This window comes from Buceros rhinoceros, unplaced genomic scaffold (assembly GCF_000710305.1).
Source record: "Buceros rhinoceros silvestris isolate BGI_N320 unplaced genomic scaffold, ASM71030v1 scaffold29560, whole genome shotgun sequence".
NCBI classification, from domain to species: domain Eukaryota; kingdom Metazoa; phylum Chordata; class Aves; order Bucerotiformes; family Bucerotidae; genus Buceros; species Buceros rhinoceros.
The window spans coordinates 1-25,680 of NW_010390774.1; the positions used below are offsets into that span (position 1 = coordinate 1).

The window sequence follows — 25,680 nt, forward strand, 5'->3', positions numbered from 1 at the left end:
CTGCACGCATTCCGCAGCGGCCGGGGTGGGGGAGGGTGTGCTGAGGCCTGCGGGTAGGCAAGTGTGTGGGACTTCAGTCCCGCTGTAAAGGAAAAGCGGTGGCAGAGTGCTGTGCCGGCACTGGGAATCTGAGCTTCTGGACTAACTTCTCTATGGGAACAGTGTACTGGCCCCATGTCGCTGTATGGTGCGTAGAAGGAGTAATTATTAATTGGTCCCTCCCCTGAGCGATAATAGTTTCCCTTCGGTGGCGTCAAGAGTGCTTTTAAGCGCTTTAGAGATTTGGTTGCTGACAAGGCATTTATATTATTCTTATTGAAGGTTATTTCTTTATCATTTCTATAAACCTAACCTCTCCAAGCAGTCCAACATGGAAGAGTTTAAAGATGCAAGTCCACCTGAAAAATTACTTGAGCACTTAAAGCTTTCTGATCTGAAGTCTTCAGAGACTGGCCCCAAAGATGCACAGAATCCCCAAAACGCTGAAAGTGGATATACGCCATCCTCAGCCAAAGATCCCACAACAGCAGATGAGTGTTTCCATGACTGTCGTGACTCCTTTGAGGCAAAAGAACCTGGGCTGGATGATGAAGGGAATTTACTGGATGGTGAGAATAGCTCAAGGAAGCAGACAGAATTAGATGAAGAATACTTACTAGAACTAGAAAAAGATATGCCAGAAGAAGAAAAACAGGTAATCCCAAGTACCAGTGTTGAATATAAAAAGATTTTTCAGGGTCGCATTTCCGAATGGCCTGTGATTGGCATGAAAATGGACCTTTGAGACTCTCTTTTGTGTCTAGTTTTACTATGCTTAATTTCTTCTTTTAGGTAACAAATATTTTTGTTAGCTTCCTTGCTGCTCTTAACCATAACATTCCGCTGCAGATTTTTGTCTGCTTTCACCAGTGTGTGAGGTTCCTGTGAACTTAACAAACACAAATCTCCTTGTTTCATGTTATTTAGTTTGTGTGCATTCATTGTTTCCAGCTGATCAGCTGCAAGGTGCTTTTCCAAAACTCAGGGCAGATTTCAGGATAGTTTTCATATCTGAAAGGCTAGTTTATGTAATACAACCAACTGGGATTAAATTTGAAAACTGTCCCTATAGATTATTTGAACTTTAATCAAACACACAGGTGAAATGTGTGGTTTTGTTTACCTTCAGTAGACAAAATGTTTGGGTAATAAACTGGATAATGTTGTGGGGAGTAACAACACTAGAAACAGGTCTTAGGGGAAGTCCAGCAGCCTCTCTAATGGTGTTTACTCCCCTGTAAGTCTACGTGCATCAGATTTTTCGATCCTCGGTCAGTAATATTGCTTGACAGCAGTTAGTTTTCAGAGTTCTAAAATATTTTTGTCATCAAGTAGCTAGGAAAAAAAAGTTCTCTTTTTTTTTTCTAACTTCGAGAAAACTTGTTAAATCTAGATGCTGTTCTCTTGAGTGATGTGCTATATTTCTGCTGGTAATTACGTTCTCATAGCATATTTTTTTCCTGATTTTTTTTTTCAACTGTGTTTTGCCAGTGGTGGAGAGAGTAAAGATATTAAACTAAAATCTATGTCCCAACATAGACCACTCTTGTAATTTTTTTTTTTTGACCACTCTATTTTTGACTTTGCCCCAAAAGGGTCTCTTGAGGTCATCTAGTCCAACCTCCCTGCTCCAAGCGAGATCGAACAGAACATCCTGTCCAGAGCCATGCAGACATCTCAGATCCTGAGACTGCACAGCCTCTCTGGGCGCATTTCAGTGTTTAACCACCCTCATGGTGGAAACCTTTTTCCTCATATTTAATTAGGATATCCTTTATTGCAACTTGAGATCACTGGCCCTTTTTTTTCTGCACGCCTACTGGAAGAGCCCATCCCCATTTTTCTCTAGCAGTGGTCTCCCCTGAGGTACCTTTTCCTAAGGCTGAACAGTCTCAGTTCTGCTAGGCTGCTTAGGTCGTGGCCTGCAGTACCTGCCCATCTTGGGGGCCCTGTGCTGAATTCCCTCTTTGGTTAGACTAAAGAGTCCCTTTTTTCTACTTGTCTGTGTTGCCTGTACCAGAAGGAGCATTGTCATCATGAGTTACAGTGAGGCTTCTGCAGCAGCCTGTAAAGCAGCTTGAGAGTTGAGTAGACAATGCTAAAAAGTGGGGTGAAACTGTCATAAACTAGAAAGAGCAGTAGGCCTGGTAATTGCGTGTCTTAGTTTTTGTGCTGCTCTTGTTTCTAACATAGTGTTAGGTACTCATTTAATTTTGCACGTCAATTTTTGCCTTCTGTAAAATGAGCAAAAGAATCCTGAATGTTGAATACTTGTATTCAGCTTTGTGTAACTCCATTGAAAGGTGCTGAGGGAGTGCAAAATCATAACTGAAGCTGGGAAGATTTCCTTAGAGAAAGTATTGGGACAGCTGCAGTTCTCCTCTTTCTGGGTGTTTGTTTCTAGTGGTGTTGAGCAGTTGTGCCCTTCAGCTGCGTGTATGATTATACCTAACAGAGTGGAGGGATTCCATCTCTTAGTATCACCATGACTGTTAGATTGGCAACCCTTACATGTGAACTTTGTTTAATGTTCCACAGAGAGCTTTGAGTGGATTATATAAGCAGTCTTTAAAACATAGGTATATTTTTTCCTTGAACAAAATTCTCTTGGTATCTCTAATAGGCGCAACTTCAGAAATCCAGAAGCTACAGAGGAATTAGAAGCTTACAGCAGTTGTTATAACAATTGAAGTAGGCCATTTGCATGATCTTACCCCACATCATCTTGCTTTTTCTGTGTAGTAAAACCACGGGGATGAGTTGTTCCTGAACTGCCACACCAGCTTTTCTAACAGTTCTTGAAATAGACAGCTACAAATTTTATTTTAGTTTTATTTTTCAAAGTGAAACATTCTATATATTTTGATTATGAAAATAATCTGTTAAATGATGCAGCTTTTAAGAAAAAATACAGCAGTTATGGTCTGAAAACAGCTGCTGTACATCCATTTATTTAGAGTTTTTCAGACATTTTAAACCTCTTTCCAGTTACTCAGAGGTCATTTTTGAGAAGGGCAACATGATTTTTTTTCTTCATTTTTTTGTTTGAGGGGTTTTGGTTTTTTTTGTTTTTTTCATTCTTCTAGGGTTTTTTTTCAGCTGAAGAAAATGAGGCAGAAATATTCAGAAGTTGTTTGTTTGACTGTTTAGGTTGTGACCAGGCACTCAGCAGCAGTGCTGTGTTTGCTGCTTGGGCAATCCTTGATCAGTTCTTCTCAGCCTCCTGCTGCCTCCTCCATTGTGCTGGCACACCTCGCTGTGTGAATGTGCAGTGAACCAGTTATGGGGAATGATTCGATGAAAAATAATGCAGCATTTTTAGATCAAGGGCTCTGCTGGTAAAAGCAGACATCAAATGGCATCCTCATGATGGCATAAGGGTTAGACAGATTTTCTTCAATTAGACTAATTCCCTAAATAAGAAACACCCGCTATGAACTCTGGTTGCAGCACCAACTGTAAACTATGTACTCAAGTCAAAAGCAGAGCTGGATGTTAACCCTAAAATCAAATTTACGGAGCTATGCCTTAATAGTTGTTTGGGTTTTTTAAATTAAGGCCATTGTTATGTTTTAGCAGCTTTAATAAACGAGTTCTTTTGAGTCCACCAATACCTAGGCTGTAGAAAAGGAAGGCTCTAATTTATTCTGGAGACAGATTCTACTCCTTGCTCTGTGTATTTATGCGTATCCTATGTGCAGGCTTTCATGGTAGCAGCTCTAAGCAGTGCAGAGATCAAAGTGAAGGAGCAAGTGCTTGTGCATTTTCTCCCAATTATATTTACAGAGCCCCATACAGTGAGATTTCTAATTTTAAGCAACAGGAATTACTTCCAGAGAAACTGTATCAATATCATAAGAAATCTGAAATTTGAAATCTGAATTTGAAAGTATATTAAGACACAAGTACTTGCAAGAAGTACTCTTAAAAACAGATGTTGCATAGAGCCTGGTTGCTTGCCTGGACTTGCAACTCTGAACTTTTTAAGAATTAAGTAGCCTGAAACAAAATTCATTTCTGTAAGATTTGTTGTTTCAAAAGCGTGCCGATTGCTGCCTCAGCAGAGGCACTGAGCAGTAAATTGCTTTTGATGCATTACAAACAGATTTTTCTGGTTAGTTGTCATTGACAGTGATGGCTTTGACGTTGGTCTAGTCTGCAGAATTAATCAGAAGACACCCAACAGCTGCTCCATGGTAATTGTTTCAGTCTGACCTGGTCCTCTTCTGGAGAGACACCCATTAATTATGAGTTTATGCAACAGCAAGATTCTGAATCCCTCGTGCTTGTCCATTGTGACAGATGTTGTCGTGTTCTTTGGGCCTTGTCTGGCAAAAATTTAAGCACCTGGCTTAGTAAGCTCCTGTTTTGGATATAAAACACTCCTTTCTAGCTGCTGTAAGACCCTGGAATAAATATCTAATATTTCGCAAAAGCAATTCCCTTCTTTGGGTTGTTACATGTGCACTGGAGCTACAGCTGGCTGTAATCGTGCTCAACTTCTATTAACACGAGGAAATGGGTCAGCAAGACAAACACAGCTCTAGCAGCAGATAGTCTTGATTAGACTCTTGTTATCAACTCTGTAAGAATTAAGTGAAAGTGATTTTTGAGAAATAGTATTTTTGAGTTATACCTGAGATTTTTTTCAGGTCTGAGCTGAACAGTAAAACTTCCTTTTTCTCCTCTTCTTCCTTTCCTTTTTTTTTTTTTTTCCTCCAGACATGGATGGATCCTCCTAGGATGTGTTAGAGAACATCGTCTTAATTGAGATATTTATTTAAACTATTCCCCTCACTCTTTCTTCCCCATGCTTCGGGAGAAATTATAGCTTCTCTATAGAATTTGCTTTTCCAGGGGCTGAAGAACTGACCTGGAATTTCCTCTGAGAGGGCTTCTCAGGTATAGTCATTCATTTCACCATTCGGTGTTTTCCTAGCTCCATGTGTCCAGTAATGTACAGTAACCTTGCCTCTGTCAAAGTTGTTTTTTCTATAGGATTTACAACATAAAACACAAAATGGAAGATGGGATATAGTGAAGTGAGTCGTATTTTGGAGCAGGCCTCAGGTGTTGATCACTTGGAGATGGTCTCAGAACTCTTTCCAGGAAGAATTACGCGGCTGGACCGAAAAATACACATACATGAGACAGTCCAAGTGACTGTGCAGCAGTAAAACTTACTACATGAACTACTGTCAAATACCAGGAGGGCATATATCTCTTGTTAACAACTCTCGTCAGCATGCAAAATTATTTTGTATAGCAATAAAACTTGCAAGACAACTGGGTTTTTAAAAGTCACAATGCAATCTTCTGAAATATGATAAAAGGTGATCCCCTTATTCAAATAACCTACGTTAATAACCCGAGTCCAGTATACAGTACAGCACCAGTACTAAAAATGTAGGAAAAAATGGATTGATAGACTGAAACTGCCCTTACGGCTTGCAAAATGGAATGAAACATCCTGTTACATTTTCTGAGTTAATCAAAGCATGGAGAAGTGCATTTAATAAGCGTATCTCTATCTGCTAGAGTAATTCATTCCGAGGGCTGATGAGAAAAACCTGGATAAAATCTGGAATTATAATTTTCCTGTGTGATTTGTAGTTCTTCAAGTTTTTAAGCAAACATAGAAGTCTCTTACTGGATGGCAGTTTCATAGGGTGAAGAAGTATACCTTCATCTGTCATTCAGTGCTGCTGTCTGATTCTAGTCTTATGTTCATTTTTGCATTTCTCTGGTCAAACCAAGACCTTTTTGACTTGTCGTGGTGATGGATTAAGTGGCCAGCTCCACTTTTCTGCCTGAGGCGGTTGTCCCTGGAACAGGAATGACCAAATGACATGTCTTGTCACTCAGGAATAGTCACAGCTAGTCTGGCATGTTAACTTAAACTGACTGTCACAAATGGATATGACCTATTGTCTCTGGAACTGTTGCCTACGGTTTCAAGAAAAGGTGGTGAACTGGCAGTAGAGAGTCTCATGTGGGTTTGCCATGGAGTTACAATGAGCAGAGACTGGCCAGAGTTCAGCAATGCTTAGTACTCCACTTCCTGAGGGGAGAGGGCAGGTTCGGTGGTTTCCGAGTGGCAACTCTAGCAAGATTTGGAAAAGGATTTTTTGAGTGACTACAACCTTAGGTTAAAATTCAAGTTCTTGAATGCGTGGTACAGCAGTCACTTCACAAAGCTGCAGGGGGAAGCAGATGACTACTAATGAATGGCTTAGGAATAGAATTCGGATTTGAAGATGAAAAAATATATTCTTTATCTGTTTAAATTCCTTGCTTCTGTGCACCCCTTGAACCCCAGTAATTTTAAACTGACTGCTACTTGGTGACCTTTAAGAAGGGTATGTGAGATGCAGATGTACATTGTCACACTGTATAAATAGCCTTACAGGGAAGAGAGAGTACGCATTTGCTGCTCCTGACAAAACTGGAGCCAAGAACAGTTCCCTACCAAAGTTAAATCAATTGATCAAATAAAATGCATAGGAACAGCCAGCAGAAGCATAGTTGGAGGCATTATAAGCTGAGGGTGTTCGTCCTTCAGCTCTCACCAGCTATATTTAAAGATTTCACTTCCAGCACTTTTATTACATTGGTTACTTCCAAAACAAACAGTGAAAACGTGTGGGTTGTTTTCTTCTCTAATAGGAGAATAATGCTTTAATGCTTTTATTTTTAACCCTGAGTTTTTTGGCAGAGTAGCTGAGGTCCAGGGACTGTATTTGATGGCCTTTCTTTTGAATTGTTGTACTTAATTGTCAGAAGGCCAAGCTGTCTTTTCTCATTACTTCAGATCAGGCATTAATCTTCAGTACCTTTTGCTTGCCAGGCAGGTTTACATTAAGATCCTAATTTCTTAAGAATATGAAAGATTGTAATTCAGTATCCAAATCTGTAAATGTTTCTAATTAGATCCTTTAAGAATCATATTACTACTTAAATGTAGTTAGTTATAAACTATTTTCTTTTTCTTTGTACATCAAAAACTAAAGCCTGCCATTTGGAATTTGTTATCTTTGTGTTAATATTTGCAAAAGACAAACTTTAAGATTTTGCTGACTTTGAATAGCAGAAAATCATAATGGAGTGTGAGTCGGGGAAGTTGCATTTGACCCCAGTGTCGTACATATGAGCAGCCTGAGGGAATGTAGTGGGTCAAGAATCTTTTCCTTAGGCAGAGCATTCTAGGAGTTCGGTCTGACCTACTTCCCTCGCTGAGGAAAGGGTAGTCTGCCCTGCAGCTACTTAAATCCTTTTCTGAAAGAGTGATTGGGTGGGGATGCTGAAATGGCATTGTGCAAAAGTTGTCCCAAGGACAAGTCACTTGCAATTGTTTCACTCTGGGCTGATATGATCACAGTAAACTGATGACCAGTCCATTTGCAGTTGTCCATCGAAGCTGGCAATTTAGCATTCTGAGTTGAAGCGGTTTAGTTTGTGGTTGGTTTGTTGTTTGTTTGGTTTTTCACCCTATTCGAATAGAAGACAGATTCTAACAGCATCCACTGGAGCAGTCTTTTCAGGTTAAATGTAAATTCCTCCAAAGTAGTAGTTGCCACTGCTTTTGTGTTTGGTTTTCTGTTAAAGAAATGTATATATGGAGCAGTATGTGTTGTATGTATTTGACAAATATGTAGTGTGCTTTAGAGGGCAGTGCATTTAGGATGTGACGTGCTAATACATAGGCTTTTATATTTGGTGGAAAAACCAGAAGAGTTTGCTTTTGGGGATAGTCTGCTACTATGTATCACTTAACGGGTCATACTTCAAATGCAAATCCAGAACGATGCATGTAGACTTTACCTTTTTGAAAGATACTGTGAGAACTTGCACAATTTGGAACTTAAGGGACAGCCTGAAACCCGTAACACAGGGATATCTTGAAAATGTTGGTCAAGCTATAACAGAAACACCAATTGTGAACCAGGACTGCATTGCTGCTCTCCAGGGAGCTGAATAAGCTGCAAAACCATATATGGTGTTCTTGGCAATGCTGCTGGCTTTTGAACCATGCTTCGACAACACCTTTTCTGGTCAAATAGAAGTGACCACAAGACTGTTGCTGACATTTGTATGTCTGTAACAGTTACATGACTAATAGCCTTCTATCCTTCAAGTTTGTGCAGTTTGATTCGCAGGCAAGAGGGTATAACAAGGAACAGGCTTTTGGAGGAGGAGAGTTGTATGACTCATCAGCTTCCCAGTGTGACGGTTCTTGAACTCTTCAGTTGCTCAGAACTCTCATCTGTCCATGTTTCTCTAGTGAATGTGGCCATACAGCCACCTTGGTCTTTGTGCTGTTGAGACTCTAGGTCACAATCCTTTGGCTACCTGAGAAGGAATCCCCCAGTTAAACAAAATAATGATAATTCGGGTAAAGCTTTTCATCCAGTATTCCTGATTTTGGAGGGTTTCTGCATCAGGAGTAACGTGACCCTGCTGTAATTCTCGTTTTATACAAAAAAATTCTTTTGTTCTTGTAGAGTTGTAACTCTACTTTATGCAACAGTGAATCAGTTAATGGCACTTAAAGGCTAGTTCTAAGTAGGTCATGAGCAATGAAGTCAGTAGGGCCAGTGTTTCAAGCGTTTCTTTTCTTCAGTGAGGGTTGTCTCTGTAGTTCTTTCATATTTCCCAGTGGGATCATCATCTCCAAACCTGCTCTGTGTTGAAATCTGGCAGCTTTGTTCACTGGTATGAAAATCACTTCTGTTGTGCTGACTTTCACTCTATGCATTCAAGATGTTTTAAAAATTTCTTCCTGTGGAGGGACAACTGTGCTTGTGGCAGTGACCTTGATGAAGCTGTTCTATGTGGCACTTGAAAGCTGGGGTACAGCTGTCAAACGCAGTTATGTACTCCCTGTACTGAACAGCAGAGTCCTGCATGTATACAAAGAATTTGTGCTTTTACTGCAGCTTTTGCCTCAAGTGCTTGTATTTGCTTGTATGCTCATATTTAGAAAGCACCAAATGGCTTGTGTACATTGGTGCAGGTGACGTTGTAGAAGGACTTACATAGGTTTATCGGTCCACCCTGAAGGAAATCCAATTTCTGAATAGTGGTGTGTGTTTTATCTGATTTATATTCTGGTTTGTTTTGTGAATGTTAGGTGCAATGAGTATTAGAAACGTATTTAATGGGCAATAGGGAAACATATACCGATCTAGGCATGTATCGAAAGGGTCATATGATATTTTACTGTGAAATTTTGTGTTGCAACTGAATGCCATTCCTCTGAGCCTAGTTTTCAGAGCATCGTGATCTGTTATTACTAAGGTGGTGACAATGGTCAGGTGAATTACTTTCCAAAACCAATAAAAGCAAGACAGAACCTCTGATTTTTTTTATTGTTTGTCAGCTATTGGCATAGCTTGAGATGGTGCAGTGCTCCACGGAGTACTATATTTAGCTGTTTCCAAGGAGATGTTCTGTGTGATATTGATAATTGCATTAATCCTTGATTTACACAATCTGCAGGAGAGGAAACTGCTCCTTTCCTAGTGTTAGCTTTTTGATTGCTCAATGATCTGTAATTTATAGACACCTTGATTTAAGTCCTTTGTGTTTGGGGGGCAAAATCAGTGGTCAAATGATCATTTTTCTACCATAGAAATGATTCATGAACATGAGCATTGCTTCTTGATGTTACTGTCTGTCTTACACTGCTTTGGTTTTGCTTGTTTGAGGTATGTCTGCACGTGAAAGACTTCCATTGTAAATAGGATGTCACCAAGCCATCTTTTCAACCTGTGTTTTCTGTGTCAAAGGCTAAGAGCATTCATGTCAGCTTCACTTGTAGCAAGAGTACTGTTAAGATATTCGTGGTTGAAAACACAACTCTGCTGGCATGTGCAATTTTTGCTGTATTACGGAACCATCTTCCTGTCCCTGGGTCTGATGGTTTAGTCACTCTCTGCATAAGAAATCTTTCAGGGCAGTGTTTCCATGGACCTGTTTCTAATGCAGGCAGTTCAACATGCTTCGTACATCTCTGAAAGTAACTATGAAATTCTAAGGTGGAATTATTTCAAGCAAAACATTTGAGACTTTACATCTAAAATATATTCTACATAGTTGACCTGCGCTGGTTGAATTAAACTGAGTTGGAAAGGAGAAGCAAACAGCCAGCTAAAAAGCTAACATATTAGTTTAACCCATGTAACTCCCTATGAATGCTCTCTCTGCATACTGCTGTGTGCAAACTGGAGCTTTTTAATTGCCTTGTTGTTACACTTCAGTGTTTCAAGGGCGTGTAAAGTATATCATGTCTACAAGCAAGCAATCTTGGTACTAGTTAAAATTCTTCAGGTTATTTTATTCTGATTTCCATTCATACTTTATTCAGAACTGGAGCTGACCTACTTGTTCATTTCAATTAAATACTTTGAGACATTGTCTTTTCTTTTATAGAAAAGAAGAAAGGAGAGCACAATGCTGAAGGAGAAAGGAAATGAGCAGTTCAAGAAAGGAGGTGGGTTGATAATCTTTTAACTCTGTATGGATGTTAGAAAATCTTAAATTAATACTTAGCCATCATGGTAATGTTGTAGAAGACCCATGGGAAGATCTCACACCTATCATTATTCAAAGTGATCACGTTTTTCATCCAGCTCTAGAGAACAAAAAGAGATAGCAGACCTCCTTAAGAGCCAGGAAGATTTGGATTACTAAGGCAGGATTCTCATGAAAGCTAAGTGTTTAAATCCAAGAACATATACAGAATTGACTGCCTTCCAAGTGCCATGGTTTCTTTTACTGATCAAAAAAGGCTTCCACTAGGCTCTGAGTTTTGCTAATGCGTGTGCTTAGAACTGATGCGGAACTCAGTGGCTCAGTAGCTCTCATTTCTTTGTACATTTGCATGGGGTTTTTTATCTGCTAACTCTTTTACACGTTTTGTGTATGAGTGTGAACATGTATACAGACATCTCTGTATGCATATACACGTATGTACATCTATGTACATACGTGTATATACATATATGTATATGTTTACATAGAGATGTCCACGCATCTATGTGTATATATAGAGATGTACACACACATACGTATATATAAAAAATAAAAGTTAAGAGATGTGTAAATTTCTAGCTTATGCCAGAACTGGACATGTTCTGAACTTAGTTAATACATAACAACAGGGTTGAGGTCAGTAATAAATAATTGTATCAATGCTTTTAATTCAAAAACATAAAAGGGGAAGTGATTTTGACTTCTACCTTTCATTTAATGTTGTGGTGGCTAGAGGGTTCTCGAAGAAACCAGGAAATGCAGATTCATACTGCCCTCAGTTAGCCCGGACACAATCAAATAACTTGCCCTTCCCAGAAGTACACCCTGATAGCCAGTGGCCTTCCTGTTGGAGGACTCTTGTTGTGTGCTAAGAGAGAAAGACTCCGGGGAATGGTTTATCAATTCAGGCAAGCATCAGAGCCGGCAGAAGGGAACTGCTGAGACTGTGAGAACAGCAAGCCTGTAAGGTTGGCTGAATCATCTTGTGAACTCTCATCTGTAGCCTCTTGTTGACAAATTCTTTGTCAGATCTTTTCAGTGTGCCTGTGCCTGCCAAAGAGTTTATTTGGAAATACACCAACTTTTAAGCACCTGGATGGTCACCAGCTGATGTGCACAAGAAAGAATTGTTCTCTTTTGAGGACAGTGCACTTGTCAGCTGACAGGGCATTGTTGAGACAGGCAGTAGAGGGCCTTTTCACTCTTCTTGACTCTACCTTTATTAGAAAGTTAGTAACTTGATAATCCCTTGTGGTTCACCACTGGTCCTTGCCTTAGACCCTTCTTGGTGATGGATGACCTTCAGGTGATAATGGGTTTGTGGTGACTAGCCTTTAAGTCAATCATTGAAGATGATGTGGCAGATACCTCTGTAGCTTCTTTGAACTGGTAGCAGTGCAGTGAGGTGTTTCAGCATGTTTCCTTTCAGATCAAAGATAGGCTTAGTCTGAAGAAATTCTACTTCTAAGGCTGGTACTCAAATAGAATGAAATTATTTCAGGGATGAAAATTATATGAACATCGTGCTGCACTTGTTACAGTAAGCTGTGGACTCTATTTCTGCTTTTCAAGGGTGTTGATTTGCAAAAAATTAATTGCCATTGATCTGTGTACTACTTAATAATGTACTTTGAGAGCGGTTACTGATTCTGGTTTAATATTGCATCATATATTGAGAAATGTTTCCAAAGAAATCTTAGCCATGTGGTCCACTGACTGTACTGGCATTTGAAATAAATGGTCTGTTTTGGATTTTGCTCTTCTATCTGCAGACTATGGAGAGGCAGAAGACTTGTACACGAAGGCTCTGCAGATTTGCCCAGCATGTTTCCAGAAAGATAGGGCTGTTCTATTTTCAAACAGAGCTGCTGCAAAAATAAAACAGGTGAATATTCCTTCTATTTTATGAAACACGATGTAATGATTATATGACAAATGCAATAATGAATTCATTAGGGGTGCATAAAGGAGTCCAAAGGAATAAAGCTGTAGGTTTTGCTGCTTGCTGAATCTGTCTTGCTCCCAATAGAAGTGCTGGTGCGCTTGGTTTTACCGAGGATGAATACAAACCCGAAAGCTGCAGTTGGAACAGCTGTTCAAAGCTGCTTGGCAGCATTGTGTCTAAAACACTGGTTTTTCTTACATTCTCTCTATTTTAATGAAATTCAAAGTTCAAGTGGAACAGGTATCTTTAAGAATGTTTAGTGTATGCAAACCATCTACTAGATTGGTTGGAGTTGTAGCTAGTTAGTGTTTTTTCTAAAAGCCTGGGTCGTCTTTGTTTAATTGGCTCAATGCTTTGAGGTATAAGCAGGACTTGCTATCTGTGGCTGCTTTGATTCAGTTAGTCTGTGTCCTTCACGGTCGCTCTGTAGTAGAACAGACCTGTATAGCAGAGCACAGACTGGATAGAATGGCTGCAGCTTTCTTCATGTGTTTTCCATTCTTTAGCCAGAGACAGGTGCCCAGATGTTACCAGAATCAGCAATACAGTTAGGTGGCGTGGAAGGCATAGAACACTATCTCTCTGAACAGAAACTTGCACATCTTTAGAAAGAGCAGGTACTAAGAATTCAGGAGAAATTACTCCCTATTTTTGCCTTTGTTTTTAGAAGTAAATTATTATAGAAAAATGGCACAGTAACTACGATCCTCAGTTTACCCTCCCACAAAGGGAACATTTTTGCTGTTTTCCTCCAGTATTGAGACAGATGCAGCTCTGTTTACAAATGTACCTTGCAGCCATATTTAGGCATAAATAAATAAATTCTTACTCAGCAGAGAGTATTCTTGTTCTAGAATTATATAAGTTGCTGTTGGGATACTGAACTGTTTGAGTATAGAAGAAAAAAATGCAATAGAATCTCTTATAACAGATGCTGGAACGTTTAAAGGTGAAGTGAAAAACCTCCTCATAATCCAGATGTGAACTATTCATATCACTGGGAAACTAATCCAGTAGTCTCCAAAGGAGCCCAAGGTGATCAAAGACCTGTGCAAAAACTAGTGTATCTCACCAGTATCAGTGGAACCTGACAGACGTTACTTTGAAAATAGATGTGTATGGTTAATAACTACCCCATTAAGTCTGTTCTTCTGAACCTGCTGCACCCGTTTGTTTAGCGCTACAGTAAAAGCTTGTGAGGTGTTCTTCTCTGAGACAGCTTCTGTTTTGTGGAGGAGGAAATAGTTCCTTTGGAGTAGAAAGATTACGATGACTGAGGTCAACAATACAAGCACAGAACGGCCTGACTTATTATTTTTTCAAGTCCTTTTAGTTTGGATGAAAATAGAATCTCTGTCTCAGCTCTTTTGCTTTTTTGCTTTTCTTCCTTGCTTCTTTATAAGCAGATTGCTTGGCTCTCAACTTCTAACTGTGGTTGTTCAGGTGCACTAAAACCTTGTCCCTACCACTCCTGGAAGTCTCATGCATTGCCCCTCGTAGAGAAAGCTGTATCAGTGCGAAGGGCAGTATCTGCTTTCCGAATGTGTTAGCTTGTACAGACAATAACTTATCTGGGCTTCTTGGGAACAGTCTACTCCAACTCCTTAAACTGACAGAGGTAGAAAAGCTGTAGTTGGTTAAGCCAAGGCCTGTAGATGTGATTCAGCCTTTTGACTGTAGCTTGCCGCCGGCGATTAGTGGGGCAGCCATGCAGTGGAACACTGGCAGCCCTCACAGAGAGGAAGCGAATCGCTGGTAAAGAGCAACGGTATGAAAAAGCTTGATGACATGAACATCCCAGTTCCTTGGAATGCCAGACAAACCTTTTTTGCTTGCAATTATAAATCATCTGTTTCCCAAGAAATAGGACTGAAATATAACAAAAGCTTTTTGTGTTCTAGGACAAGACAGAAGCTGCCCTAAGTGACTGCAGCAAAGGTATGACTTTTTGTGTCCCTGTGCTGTTCTTGTGCCAGATCTTTCATGCATAAATTATGCCATTTAGTGCCTTACTGCAGAGCTGTAATTTTGGGTCTTTAAAGAATGTAAAGAAAACCTGGGATGGAAGACACCCGAATACAGAATATATTATTTGGTTTGTAAAATGCCTATCAAGCTCTTCCTGTCTATAATAATTCATTTCCTATTTTCTTGCGCTGATAAGGCTGTTGTTTGTACTTCTTTTTAATAGGCAAGTTATTATTATGGAAGCTGTTTGCTTACACCTACTATTTTAAACCCACTTCTACCTGCCATTCCCCCTCAAATCTTGGTTTAATCCCGGATTCCAAAGAACTGTGAGGCTTTATAGAATTAAAAGCATTATCAAGTCCCTTTTATGCAAGGCTTTTGCTTTGTCACAAGGGCTTATGCTCTCATGTTCTTGTCCTGCATAGTTTTCTCTCTGTGACTTCTGGTGAAATCATTTCAGCCATGCATCGCTTTATTGCTTCCACCCACTCGCCCATGCTCGAATATTTGTTAAACTCCCCATGACAGCTGGGGAAAAAAATCCAAATTACCGATCAGAAAGCTAAGCCAATGGCTGCATGCCAGTACTGCTTGTACAGTAAATATGAATTTGTACATGCTAAAAGTATTCTTGAAGGTAATGAATTATAGCTGGCCTCTCTCACTTTGGGGGTTTGCCTTGTTTTGGAGGTGGTGCATTTTGAAAACCGCTTCTGCTAATTTTGTTGCGGTTGAAAGGGAATCGCTCTGCTTTGCAGCAGTGAGGCTTAAACCTACCATTGCTTGACACTCCCCAGGGACTTGGCTTACAAGCTGCAATGCAACACTTGAAGCACAGCAGAGCAATTCACACTAACCTGCAACTTGCTGACTGTAGCATTGTCTTTGTCCTTCCAGAAGAAATAAGGTAGAATATTTAGCTAGAAAATCCTAGATTTCATTGTCCCGAGAACCATTTTAATGAGTTAGTAGTTTTAAAATGGGCAGCCTTTCATACTCCCAGTTCTTGAGAAATTACCATTTACAGGTTAGTGTTAAGTTTAGCATTCAGTCTTAACTGCATCTGTAAATGCGGTCATGGCTGCCAAAGGAGTAAGGAGAGGCAAAGCTTAAATTCAGTCAGCATGTCCCTCTGCTAACTTGTGGAGCTAATATAACCGTTTGTGGATTCCTAACCCAGTTTTGACTGTTTGATATTGAGTTCAGAAGACCATCAATAGTTCTCCTGGAGTTTGTCTCAACTTGAACCAAGATAAACAGGGAGATGATTATTTTCCCTGCAATGTGTATCTTCAGGTGTATTTAACATTAGCTATAATCTAACGATACACACTTGTTTAAATACACACAAGCTGAAAATATCATACAGGTCCTTAAAATTCCTAAAGTGTCACTTAGAATCTCTGCATGTGTAGTATTGCAAAATTAAATGTTTGTACGATATAAATCACTTCTATCAGTGATAGACCATAGACATTAAATGAAGTACGATCTCACAGGCAGAGGTATGCCGTTTCTGAAGTACAACTTACCTTATAAACTGTGATTCTGCTTGAGCCTAAGCTACGTTACAAAGATAACTATTAAGGATTTAATACACAATTCATTTGAGGGGTGTAGAAATGTTTCAAGTAAAATAGAATGCTTTGTTTTTGTTTTCTAGCAGTGGGATTAGATCCTAACTATATTAGAGCTTTGCTGAGGAGAGCAGAACTATATGAAAAAACAGAAAAACTAGATGAAGCTCTGGAAGATTATAAGGCAGTCCTAGAAAAAGACCCATCAGTTCATCAAGCCAGAGAAGCTTGCATGGTAAGCCTTTTTAGCACACTTTGGCCTAACTTTAAACTAAGGACTTTTCTTTCTTATTCTAAATATTCAGTGCTGTTTATGGAAGCTGCTTCTTATGCAGTGGTGACAACTGGGTTTTTTCAAGTCTGAAAGTGTGATGGTTTTCTCATCTGGTTTTGCTTAAGCAGGATTACGTGAAGTGCCACAACTTCCATGACAAGTCTCAGGTCCATAAAGCATAGTCCTCTTTTTACCTTTGTAAAATGACTGAAAGTGTGTTCTGAACTGTAAGCACTGAATTACACGTCAAGCTGTTGAATAGCATGAGCACACATACACACTTTGTTCTAGTTTTCTGGTCGAGGCTGTTAATTGTATTTATCCATGTGCTAGAAAAGGTTGCCTGAACCACTGCTGCATTGCCATTGTTTCTGTATGGATCTGCAATTTGGAGATCATGGTACAAGCACCTTATAATACAGTTCTTGCTAGCTGTTTAATTCGTGTGCGTCTGGTTTCCTTTCAGTCGAATTATTTTTGTGATTGGTAAATTTGCAGTTGAATGCCTTTATGGCATAATTATAAAATAATTACTTTTTTTGATGACTCAATTATATAACTTCGAGAATGGCAGACAGACAGGATTCTGTCAGTCCTTATCTATGTTTGTGTCTACTTTAAAATGCTGATATTTTTTCTTGATTCAGCTGTTTTCTGTTCTTGTTCTTTACTGTGCCTTGTGTGTGTATTGGCCACTTTGAGTTACTTTACTAGCAGTGACTGAAGTCTGCTATTAATGTTCAAAACTTAGCCCTTCACTCGAAGAAAAAGGCACCTCGTGCTGCAAACAGCGCTCTCTCCCAAGTCCATTTCTTTCTTTGTTCTAAAAAAGAAATTCTGCAGCTTATTGTGTTCCAATGTCCACTTTCACCGCTTTCAATCAAATTACAAATGTTTTGGGATTAAACATTTCTTGCAGAATCTTTGCTGTATCTCTGTAAGTGTAAGGAAATGCTGTGAAAGCTTCCTTGGCCTTCAAGATGTGACAGCTTGGGTGAAAAAGAGTAAACCCCCAGCTGAAACCCCAGTCTAACATGTAAATAATCCCTGCTCAATGGGGATTTAAAGTCACTGCCACAGCCTGCTGATTTGAGGTTTTAAGTAACTCTTTGTGTAAAATACCAGCAGGAACTGATTTTTCTAGTGATATTTAGTACGCTAAATGCTCAGTGTGGAAAAGAGCTGTGAATTTGACGAGTTCAGAGTGTCTTTTCACAGGGGTAGCAAGAGGGAAGTTTATTTTGTGCAAAAAGCTCCTATTACAGGCTGCTTGAAGTTCTTATTTTTGAGAAGAGGTTACAAAGACTGTGTTGAAAGGACAAATGTGGTAAAGATGTAGCCAGGCAGGCGGTGGTTTTGAAGGAACATGTGCCAATGAAAGGTAGCCACTATAAAAAGTACAGTAGCCACTTTTTATCAGTGGAAGCTTCAGATCAGGGTAGATGAATGATTTGCAAGGGCCAGAAAGCCTGAAAAGAGTTGACCATCTTCTGCAGGGAAAACAACAATTGAACTATTCTTTACCTCCATTTTAAGGTAAGTGGATGCCATTTTAAAATGTAATTCTTAGTTGGGAGCTCAAATCCATATGCCAATACTTTAATTTTCAAACGGTGTCATTATTTTAGTTCAGCTTCACATCAGTGTATTCTGCCCCATAAAGGGAAAAGGAATAGTTTGCTTCACCCACAAAATTATCTGTAAAACCTCTTTGAATATGTCAATGCAGAAATATTTTTTAAAGGCTTAGGTTTAATTGGTTTAACTTGCCAATTGGGAAAATAAATCATTAGTAGTTATTCCCCCCACCCTCCCCCTTCCCCATACTATGGTGTCGTAAGTGACAGATTAGAAACTGCTTTTATAGCATATTAGACAAGAAGCCTTGCCTGAAATTACTTCCTTTGGGACTGGATCAGTTGCACTGACGGCAGAAGAATATTCTGCTTAACTGTGTAACTCCTGTTAGTGGTAAGGTTTTGTTTCACAAAACAGCTAAACTCATCTGCTAATTACCTGCTGCTTACAAAGCTGTCCAGTCGCTTTCCTTGCGCTGCTGCTGGTACTAGCTCATGGCCGACCCTGGGGATGGCTGGTACTACATAGGAGTGTGGCAGACAGCTAACTCTGCTAAAGGGAAAAACAGCAACAAGCGAGCAAAAAAAGCCGGCAACCAAAAAGCCTCAAAGTAAATGCTTATATATTGCCTTGGCCTTTTGAAGTCAAAGTCCTACTGCAGATGTTAGTGAGAAGGGAAGAAGACTTGGTGACTTGGCAGTGCTGGGTTAACAGTTGGACTTGATGATCTTAAAGGTTCCTTCCACCCAAAATGATTTTTATGATGCTAAGACATGGTCAAGGCAGTGCTGGAATTATGGCCTTCCCTTTTAGCAGCCCTCACTGACAAGGTCAGTTTACTCTACTGTGAAACAACCCCCTGATGCTTGTTGCGTGCATCTGGTTGAGAGCAGGAGAGCCCTTTGTCACCTAGCTCTTGGCAATGGCTTAATAAATGACAAACTTGTCAAACGTTATTACTGCATAGGCCATGAATGTGATGGGTCCATCACAGTCTAGAAAAGACTATTTGTGTTGGCCTCGTGTATAGTCTCCTAGCTGAGACAATGGCTTGTTTGATCCAGGAATTCAGCTAAGGAGCCTGCTGACATTTCTAAAGGAAACCATGGGGTTTAGTTTCTGTACTTTGTAGTCCTTTAGCATTAGACTAGCTCCAGCGTGAGGCCTAGTGTAATCTAGCCAGTTACTTGGTAAAATAGTATTGGTGTATAAGGATTGCATTTTCAGCTCATCATACAAAGAACAACTGTGAAGGTCAGACACATTGTTATGAGCCACCAGTCAGGATTCCCAGATCCCAGAATCGCAGAATGGTTTGGGTCATCATGAGGTTTGGGACCTCCTCATCTAGTTCCAACCCCCTGCTCTGGGCAGGGACGCTTTCCACTACACCAGGTTGCTCAGAGCCTTGTCCAAACTGGCCTTGAACACTTCCAGGGATGGGTCATCCACGGCCTCTCTGGGCAACCTGTGCCAGTGCCTCACCACCCTCACAGCAAAGAATTTCTTCCTAATATCTGAGACGTGGAAACACTGGCAGTAGTTGGTACAAAATGTAAGGAGTTTGTGATACATATATTGTGGCTGACTGGAACCCCCTGGAAGTATCGATATTGTCCTTTATACCTCTTGCAAACCCAAAATTTTCTTGCAGTCAGTATTCCTCTAAATCTCACAAAAGAGCCCTTGGTCAGTAACCAGCAGAGATTTGGGCTAGAAGAGAGTCATAAACAGTGCTGCTGTTCTTCCTGGCCATTTTTCAGGAATGTTTTAGAAAGTTCAGTAATTTATTCTTAATTTTTCTAGCAGGGAAGTACAGAGGTTGGCTGTTACATACACCTTCTGCTCCTTGACCTCATTTTACTAGGCAGACGCTTTAAACTAACATGTGGTGCAGAACACTTTGTACAAAACGCCCTCAATTTACACTGCTGTGGGATGTAGGACGTTCTGCCCTGAGTTGGTCCTGTTCTTTGTCAAGTTTGAGGGTTGAAGCATTCTTTTGAGGCTGAAGCCTAAAACTCCCTTCCTGAAAAATTGATGAGGAAATACTGGCAGGTAGTTTTACACTTTTTAAAATATTAATAATAAATCTATAAATTTCATAATTTAAAAAAAAATTGCAGCTGTAATGTTGACTTCATGTCCGTGGTTAATGTATCTAAAATGTAGGAGACTAAGAAGCTTTGCTCTTCGCAGAGATATTGCAGCATTCCCCCCCCGCCCCGTGGTAATGAAAGTGATGCATCAAGAGAATCTGCATATTGGCTTCTTTCACCATTAAAGCAAATCTTTCTCCTTCCTGTTCCTAGAAAATATTTCACATACTGCTTTAGGGAATGTCATTATCTTGTTAAATGACAGTTTACGAATGTTAAATACACAGTCGTTCTTTGCTTTGACTCCTGATTTGGTGGCTGCTCTAAAATCTCAGCACTGTTTATGTTTCAGAAGTACAGTTTTGATTTAAATCCTAGTGTCACACACTTTAGTTATTTTTGCTACCTTCAATGCCAAATTAAACAGTTTGAAATTACAATGTTTTCTGGTCAAATAATCCCTACTGATGCTTTTCCAGAAAGTGTTTCATTATACGGTATCGAGCTTTAGGTTTTGTTTTTAGCACGTGTGTAACAGTGTTGTGTGAATTTTGGCTTTGGCACAGAGTTTGAGGGATTGGCAGGCCAGATAAACTTACCTACCAAAAGAAGCTGTACTTTGAGAGAGGTGTCATTGGCACTAGACAGAGACCTGGCCTTGCGGACATCTTTCTACAGGTAACTAACGTTGCAAATACATTTCTGGAGTGAGAAATGGTGAGTCTTTGGAATAACGGCATTCAGACAGACGGAATATGCGTTTCAGATCAAGGATTTCTGTCTCCATTTCCTGCTAAAGCCCAGTGTCCAAATGTGAGAGGCACACTGATGTGCCAAACTCATCCAAGACTCGGAAAACCCCACAGCCACAGTGCCAACTGAATTTAGAGCCTGGGGATATCCGCACATGTTTTCATGCAGGCAGCGTAGGTCCAGATCTGCACCCAACTTAATAAGCCCCTCTGGGTCAGCAGGAGTCGGATGAGGTCTGACTGGGCTAATTAGATCTGGCTCGCTGGTGGTGATGCTGGGTCTGGGCTGGGTTCAGACTTAGCCATCCATGTGTATTTGCATTCTATTCCTTAGTACTGGTTTTTCTTCTGGGGCATACCGCCTCTCTCCCCCATCACTACAGAAAGCAAACAGTGTTTCAGTGTTCACCAGCGTATCCTGCATTGCAGAGGAGAGGAATAGCCAGGCAGCCTTGTCAGAGGGCTGCTGCTTGAGGTGAGCATCTAACTTCATTGTGGCAATGACATCACGGTGACAAACCTATCCATGAAGACTGGAGCAGTAAATGACTAGAAGGAACAAGATTAGGAAATTAATTCTTTAGCTATGTTGAGAAGCCAGTTATCACAAGGGAAGTGTATCGGGAGAGAATTCCACACCTGTCACCATAGCCTGCAACTGTAATTAATTTACTGATGGCACCATTACTGCAGATCTGTCTTACTTGCTTGTGACCTCCGCAAGACAAGACGGCATAGTTATGCGTATAATTGCATGCTGAGCTGCCAGAATTACACAGTAATAAGCACAGTTTAAAAGCTTGAAATAGTATTTCTGAAAAATTATGTATAAAAAAAGTGACTGTCATTTGTAATGTATTTTGTTTTAATGGTGAATTTAACTGATGTATAGAAAATGCAGAATTTAAATGATACAGTGGTAGTGACTATAAAGGTTAATTTAAAATGACCATTACAATCACACAGCAGAACAGCAGCACTGTGTAGGGATGGAAGATGAGTCACAGCTGTTCTAGGCAAAAATGGGAATCTCAGATCACTAGGAATGCACAGAGACCATGCAGTGGTCATTTGAAACGTGGGCTAAGTTTGTTGGTGATGGTGCAACAGATTTAACACTGGTGCCAGTTCTGAGGAAGGAAGGAGCATGCTAATGAACTGTAACTTGGATTGGTACCTCGCTCAGGATAAACTGTTCGTCCCTCCCCGTGATGAGCTGCCACGTCAAGGCCCTCATTTGTAACACCCTTTCCTCCTTAGCACTATGTCCACAGACTCCCTAGTAAGATGGTGCTCATTAAACCATGGGCTGAAGTTCATAGACAGTTAATTCAGTGATCTTGTGATAAAATATTTGTAGGTAGAAGATCTTAATGTTTTCACAGTGTGATTTCCCTGAAGTGTGCTTGCTTCGTTCCTCTAGCCTCTTACCAAATTTAAAGCATGCCGCAGAGGAAATAGGGGTAAAATATATGTTTGTTAATTGTAAGTCTTTTGAATTCCATAAGCTTTTCAGTTAAAATTCCAAGCAAACAGGTCAGATCTGTGTTTCAGTGGTGAAAACATAGGCCTATACGAAACCTGCACTTAACAAGTTACGACTTACTGTTTATGAGAACTGATGGCCACAGGATGAATTACAGGTTTCCAAAATAAGATGAAAGTGTGGTTTGACATAAGGATTCCTTTTATGCCATAAACAGTGTATCCTGGGTATGTGTATGAAAATTGCATTAACCTCTTCAGTATTACTGAAAGCATAGGTCTGATAGCAATTTTCATCTCTCTTCGCAGCGATTACCTAGACAAATTGAAGAGCGGAATGAAAAATTAAAGAAAGAAATGTTAGGTAAGTAACCTGTACATATAACTTGCATAATAATCTTCCTAGCCTACTAGAAAAATAAAAATGCATGAGTAGAACCTCTTGTATGAAATGGAGAGAAGTTGAATATTAAAGGAAATACTTAGTCTGTGTTAAACAAACCTCCTGATTTATTCATAGTTCTCTATTGCTTGGTGTAACCTGTAGTACGTTTTTCCAAATAATTCTCCCATATGGAAAAGACTGTTAGTTAAATTTAAAGAAAGAATACTCAAAACCTTCTAAAACAATTTAATATTGATAACATGGAAAAGCAGGGGGAAGTGGTTTCAACAGACCAACAGCTCTGCCCTTTCCCTCTGCAAGTAAACCTTCAAAGGCGAGATTCCCATGAAAGGGATAAAACAGGGTTTTCACTAAACCTTTATGTAAAAAGTCAAGCAGCTGTAATAACTGAGTATGTTTGATCTTGTGTCTGAAGAAATAAATTTGGTTCTTTTTGTAGCGCTTCCAACCTGTAGAGCTCCAAGTCTTCATGTTTACCATGATTTCTATAGTACTGCAGTTCTGTTTGTGTGGAGGCTGAATTAGACCTAACAGTTCCTGGCCCAGAAAGACTGCTGTCAACATTCTCTACTGTCTCCTAGTTAATAGGGTTTGTAATTCTTACAGGTTCAGTCACTACAGAAGCCAATCTGGTGCTTTTTAAGAATTTTTATTTTTATATAATGTTTTAATTTGTACTATTTAGAAAATGCACAGGAAAGAGCAAGGACAAATGGTAGCATAAGATAAACTAACTGTACGTAACCTGTTTGAGACATGGCTTTCAGCATTACCTGTTCCTCATTCTAGGTGTGACAAGTAGTAGACGAAATGCTATTCTTAGAGGAGTAGGCTTTGAGGGTTTGGGATGGGAAAGGGGAAGACAATGTTTCGTTATTCTGCACAGACATAGGTTAAATAAACTCAGCCTGTCTGGCATACCGTAACACTAATTCTTGAAGTATTTGGGAAGAAGAAACTGTTTAAAGGGCTTATGCTGAAGCTGATGGGTTTTGGTTTGGGGGGGTTTTTTGTTGCTGTGCAGGGAGTCTGCTTTGATCTTGCTTTGTACCTGTTTTGACCTAGTAAAGTTGCAGTGAGGCCTTCTAGAGCTTTACATCATCAGATTCTGCTTCCACTGTTGTACTTACAGCAGACCGTAAATAAAGAAGGTTATGTGCGTAAGTAAAGGACAAATGCAGAAATCTCCAGGGGCTCGTGCCCATCTGTAGGAGATGGGGTGGGTTTCAGCACAAGGTAGTATGAAAACAATTCCTGATCTGTTTTGAACTCCCTACTGTTACCAATGTCTAAAGGGCCTCGCTAATCGCAAGGGACTATATTAAACAATAATTCCAGCTTTATACACTGTCATTACAAACCTACTTCTGTACTGCTAATTTTTGCCTAGATTTCAGACTAGATGGGTTGTTTTTAAAAAGTGTCAATCCAGTCACTTAGGATTTCAGAACTGAGCTGGTCTTTTGGAAACCAGTTCAGGCTGTTTATTGGGATTCTTGAGAAAGGAATCCCTTCACAATGTCACATAAATGCAAGGAGATAATACTGATGTTTACTGGTGTAAACAGTCAGGAAAAACAGACTGAGAATGAGGTAGTACAGCATATACCCCATGTCCATCCACAACCTTTCCATGTGACAGGTTTCATACAAATTCTCACACGTATTGTTAGAATTATATGGTGTCCATTGGGCAGGTGGTATTTTATTCTTAGCACTGGTTGTGATCACTAGTGTAACACAAATTGAGGATTTTTTTCTATAATACATTGTCTTAATAGAATGCTTGAAATTGAGTTAGGAATATGGATAGTAACCAGACTAATTTTTTAAACGTTGTGAAATTCTCTGTATCTTGTTGGTAAGAGAGAGGGCAGTGATGTCATGGATGTAACAACAGAGGCCTGCGGAGGAAATACTTCCCAGTGTTTATGAAATGCTGCTGTTCTGTCTGAGATCACGGGAAAACCCTTACAATTGAAGAAGGGGGAGTTCTGGAAGGCGTGAAAGGAGACAAACCTGATATAGTGTGGTGGTTAGGAGATTTCTTTGGATTGTCTTTGTTTTACAGTGTATTTGGTTTAAGCTGTATCAACTTTTCTTTTTCAAGAAGTTTGTTAATGCTGTTTATCAACTGAGTACTGTCAGAACAATTGCTTGTGGTCATCTGTTAGGAGCTTGTTTGAGAACTGGTTAAACAGCACCAGCTGTGCAAGGACTCATTCTCTCCTTCTTACAAGGGCAGTAAGCTCATGTGTCTGAGTTGTACCCCTCCATTTTTGGTTCGAGGAGAGCAAGTCAGATGTATCTGAATAGTTCCAGGCTAGACCTGGCCCGGGAGCACTGACACTAAATCACCAACAAAATCTTTAGAAAGAATGTCACAGTTCAAGTTTTGGCTCCTTCTGAAGTTTGGATATTGAATTGAATCCTTACGGTAGTCAATGTGTCAGCCAGGAACTTTGGGGTTTTTAGGCTTTTATTCTTTGAACTAAATAAGCCCTGTTATGCCCAGCTAACTAATACTGTTGTGAAAACTGGAGCTGTGTACAAACAAACCAAAACAAATGGAGTGCATCTTCCTCCTTCCCCAAATGTGTTTCCTGTTTTCCAGTGCTACAGCTCATTACCACATAGTTTGTCAGCAGCTGAAACCACTTCTTAAGTGATTGTGTGTAAATAAATCAGGGTACACATTCTTGGCTGGATTTTTCTGCCAGACTACCTAACTATGAATTCTTGTGTGCAAGTCGCAGGGCATGTGATTGATGAAGTTGATGTCACTAGAAAAACCATGTTTTATTGCCAAACAAGTCCATTTCTGCTACGTGTTCTGCAAGAGTCAAACTTTTCCAAAGCTGACATTTGTATTTAAATTATTTTCATATTTTCCATTCTACCTTTCAGGTTAGTGCTGCCCCTTGCCACTGAAGTTTGCTCAGTACAAACTAACCTCTGAGTTTCATATGAAAGTTTAACTTATAGCACCCTTTGGAAGTAGCTTTTACATCCATTTGGCTC

General features: G+C 39.9%; 1 protein-coding gene across 1 annotated transcript in view; it reads left to right on the forward strand.

Moving 5' to 3' along the window:
* Nucleotides 1-320: 320 nt before the first annotated feature.
* Nucleotides 321-25,680, forward strand: part of TTC1 (tetratricopeptide repeat domain 1) — a 30,027-nt gene continuing 4,667 nt past the window's right edge. Inside the window, exons 1-6 of the mRNA XM_010139103.1 lie at nucleotides 321-694; nucleotides 10,471-10,531; nucleotides 12,345-12,457; nucleotides 14,419-14,455; nucleotides 16,152-16,300; nucleotides 22,563-22,617. Coding sequence (XP_010137405.1) covers nucleotides 371-694; nucleotides 10,471-10,531; nucleotides 12,345-12,457; nucleotides 14,419-14,455; nucleotides 16,152-16,300; nucleotides 22,563-22,617 — 739 coding nt within the window. The 5' untranslated portion in view covers nucleotides 321-370. The remainder of the gene's footprint in view (nucleotides 695-10,470; nucleotides 10,532-12,344; nucleotides 12,458-14,418; nucleotides 14,456-16,151; nucleotides 16,301-22,562; nucleotides 22,618-25,680) is intronic.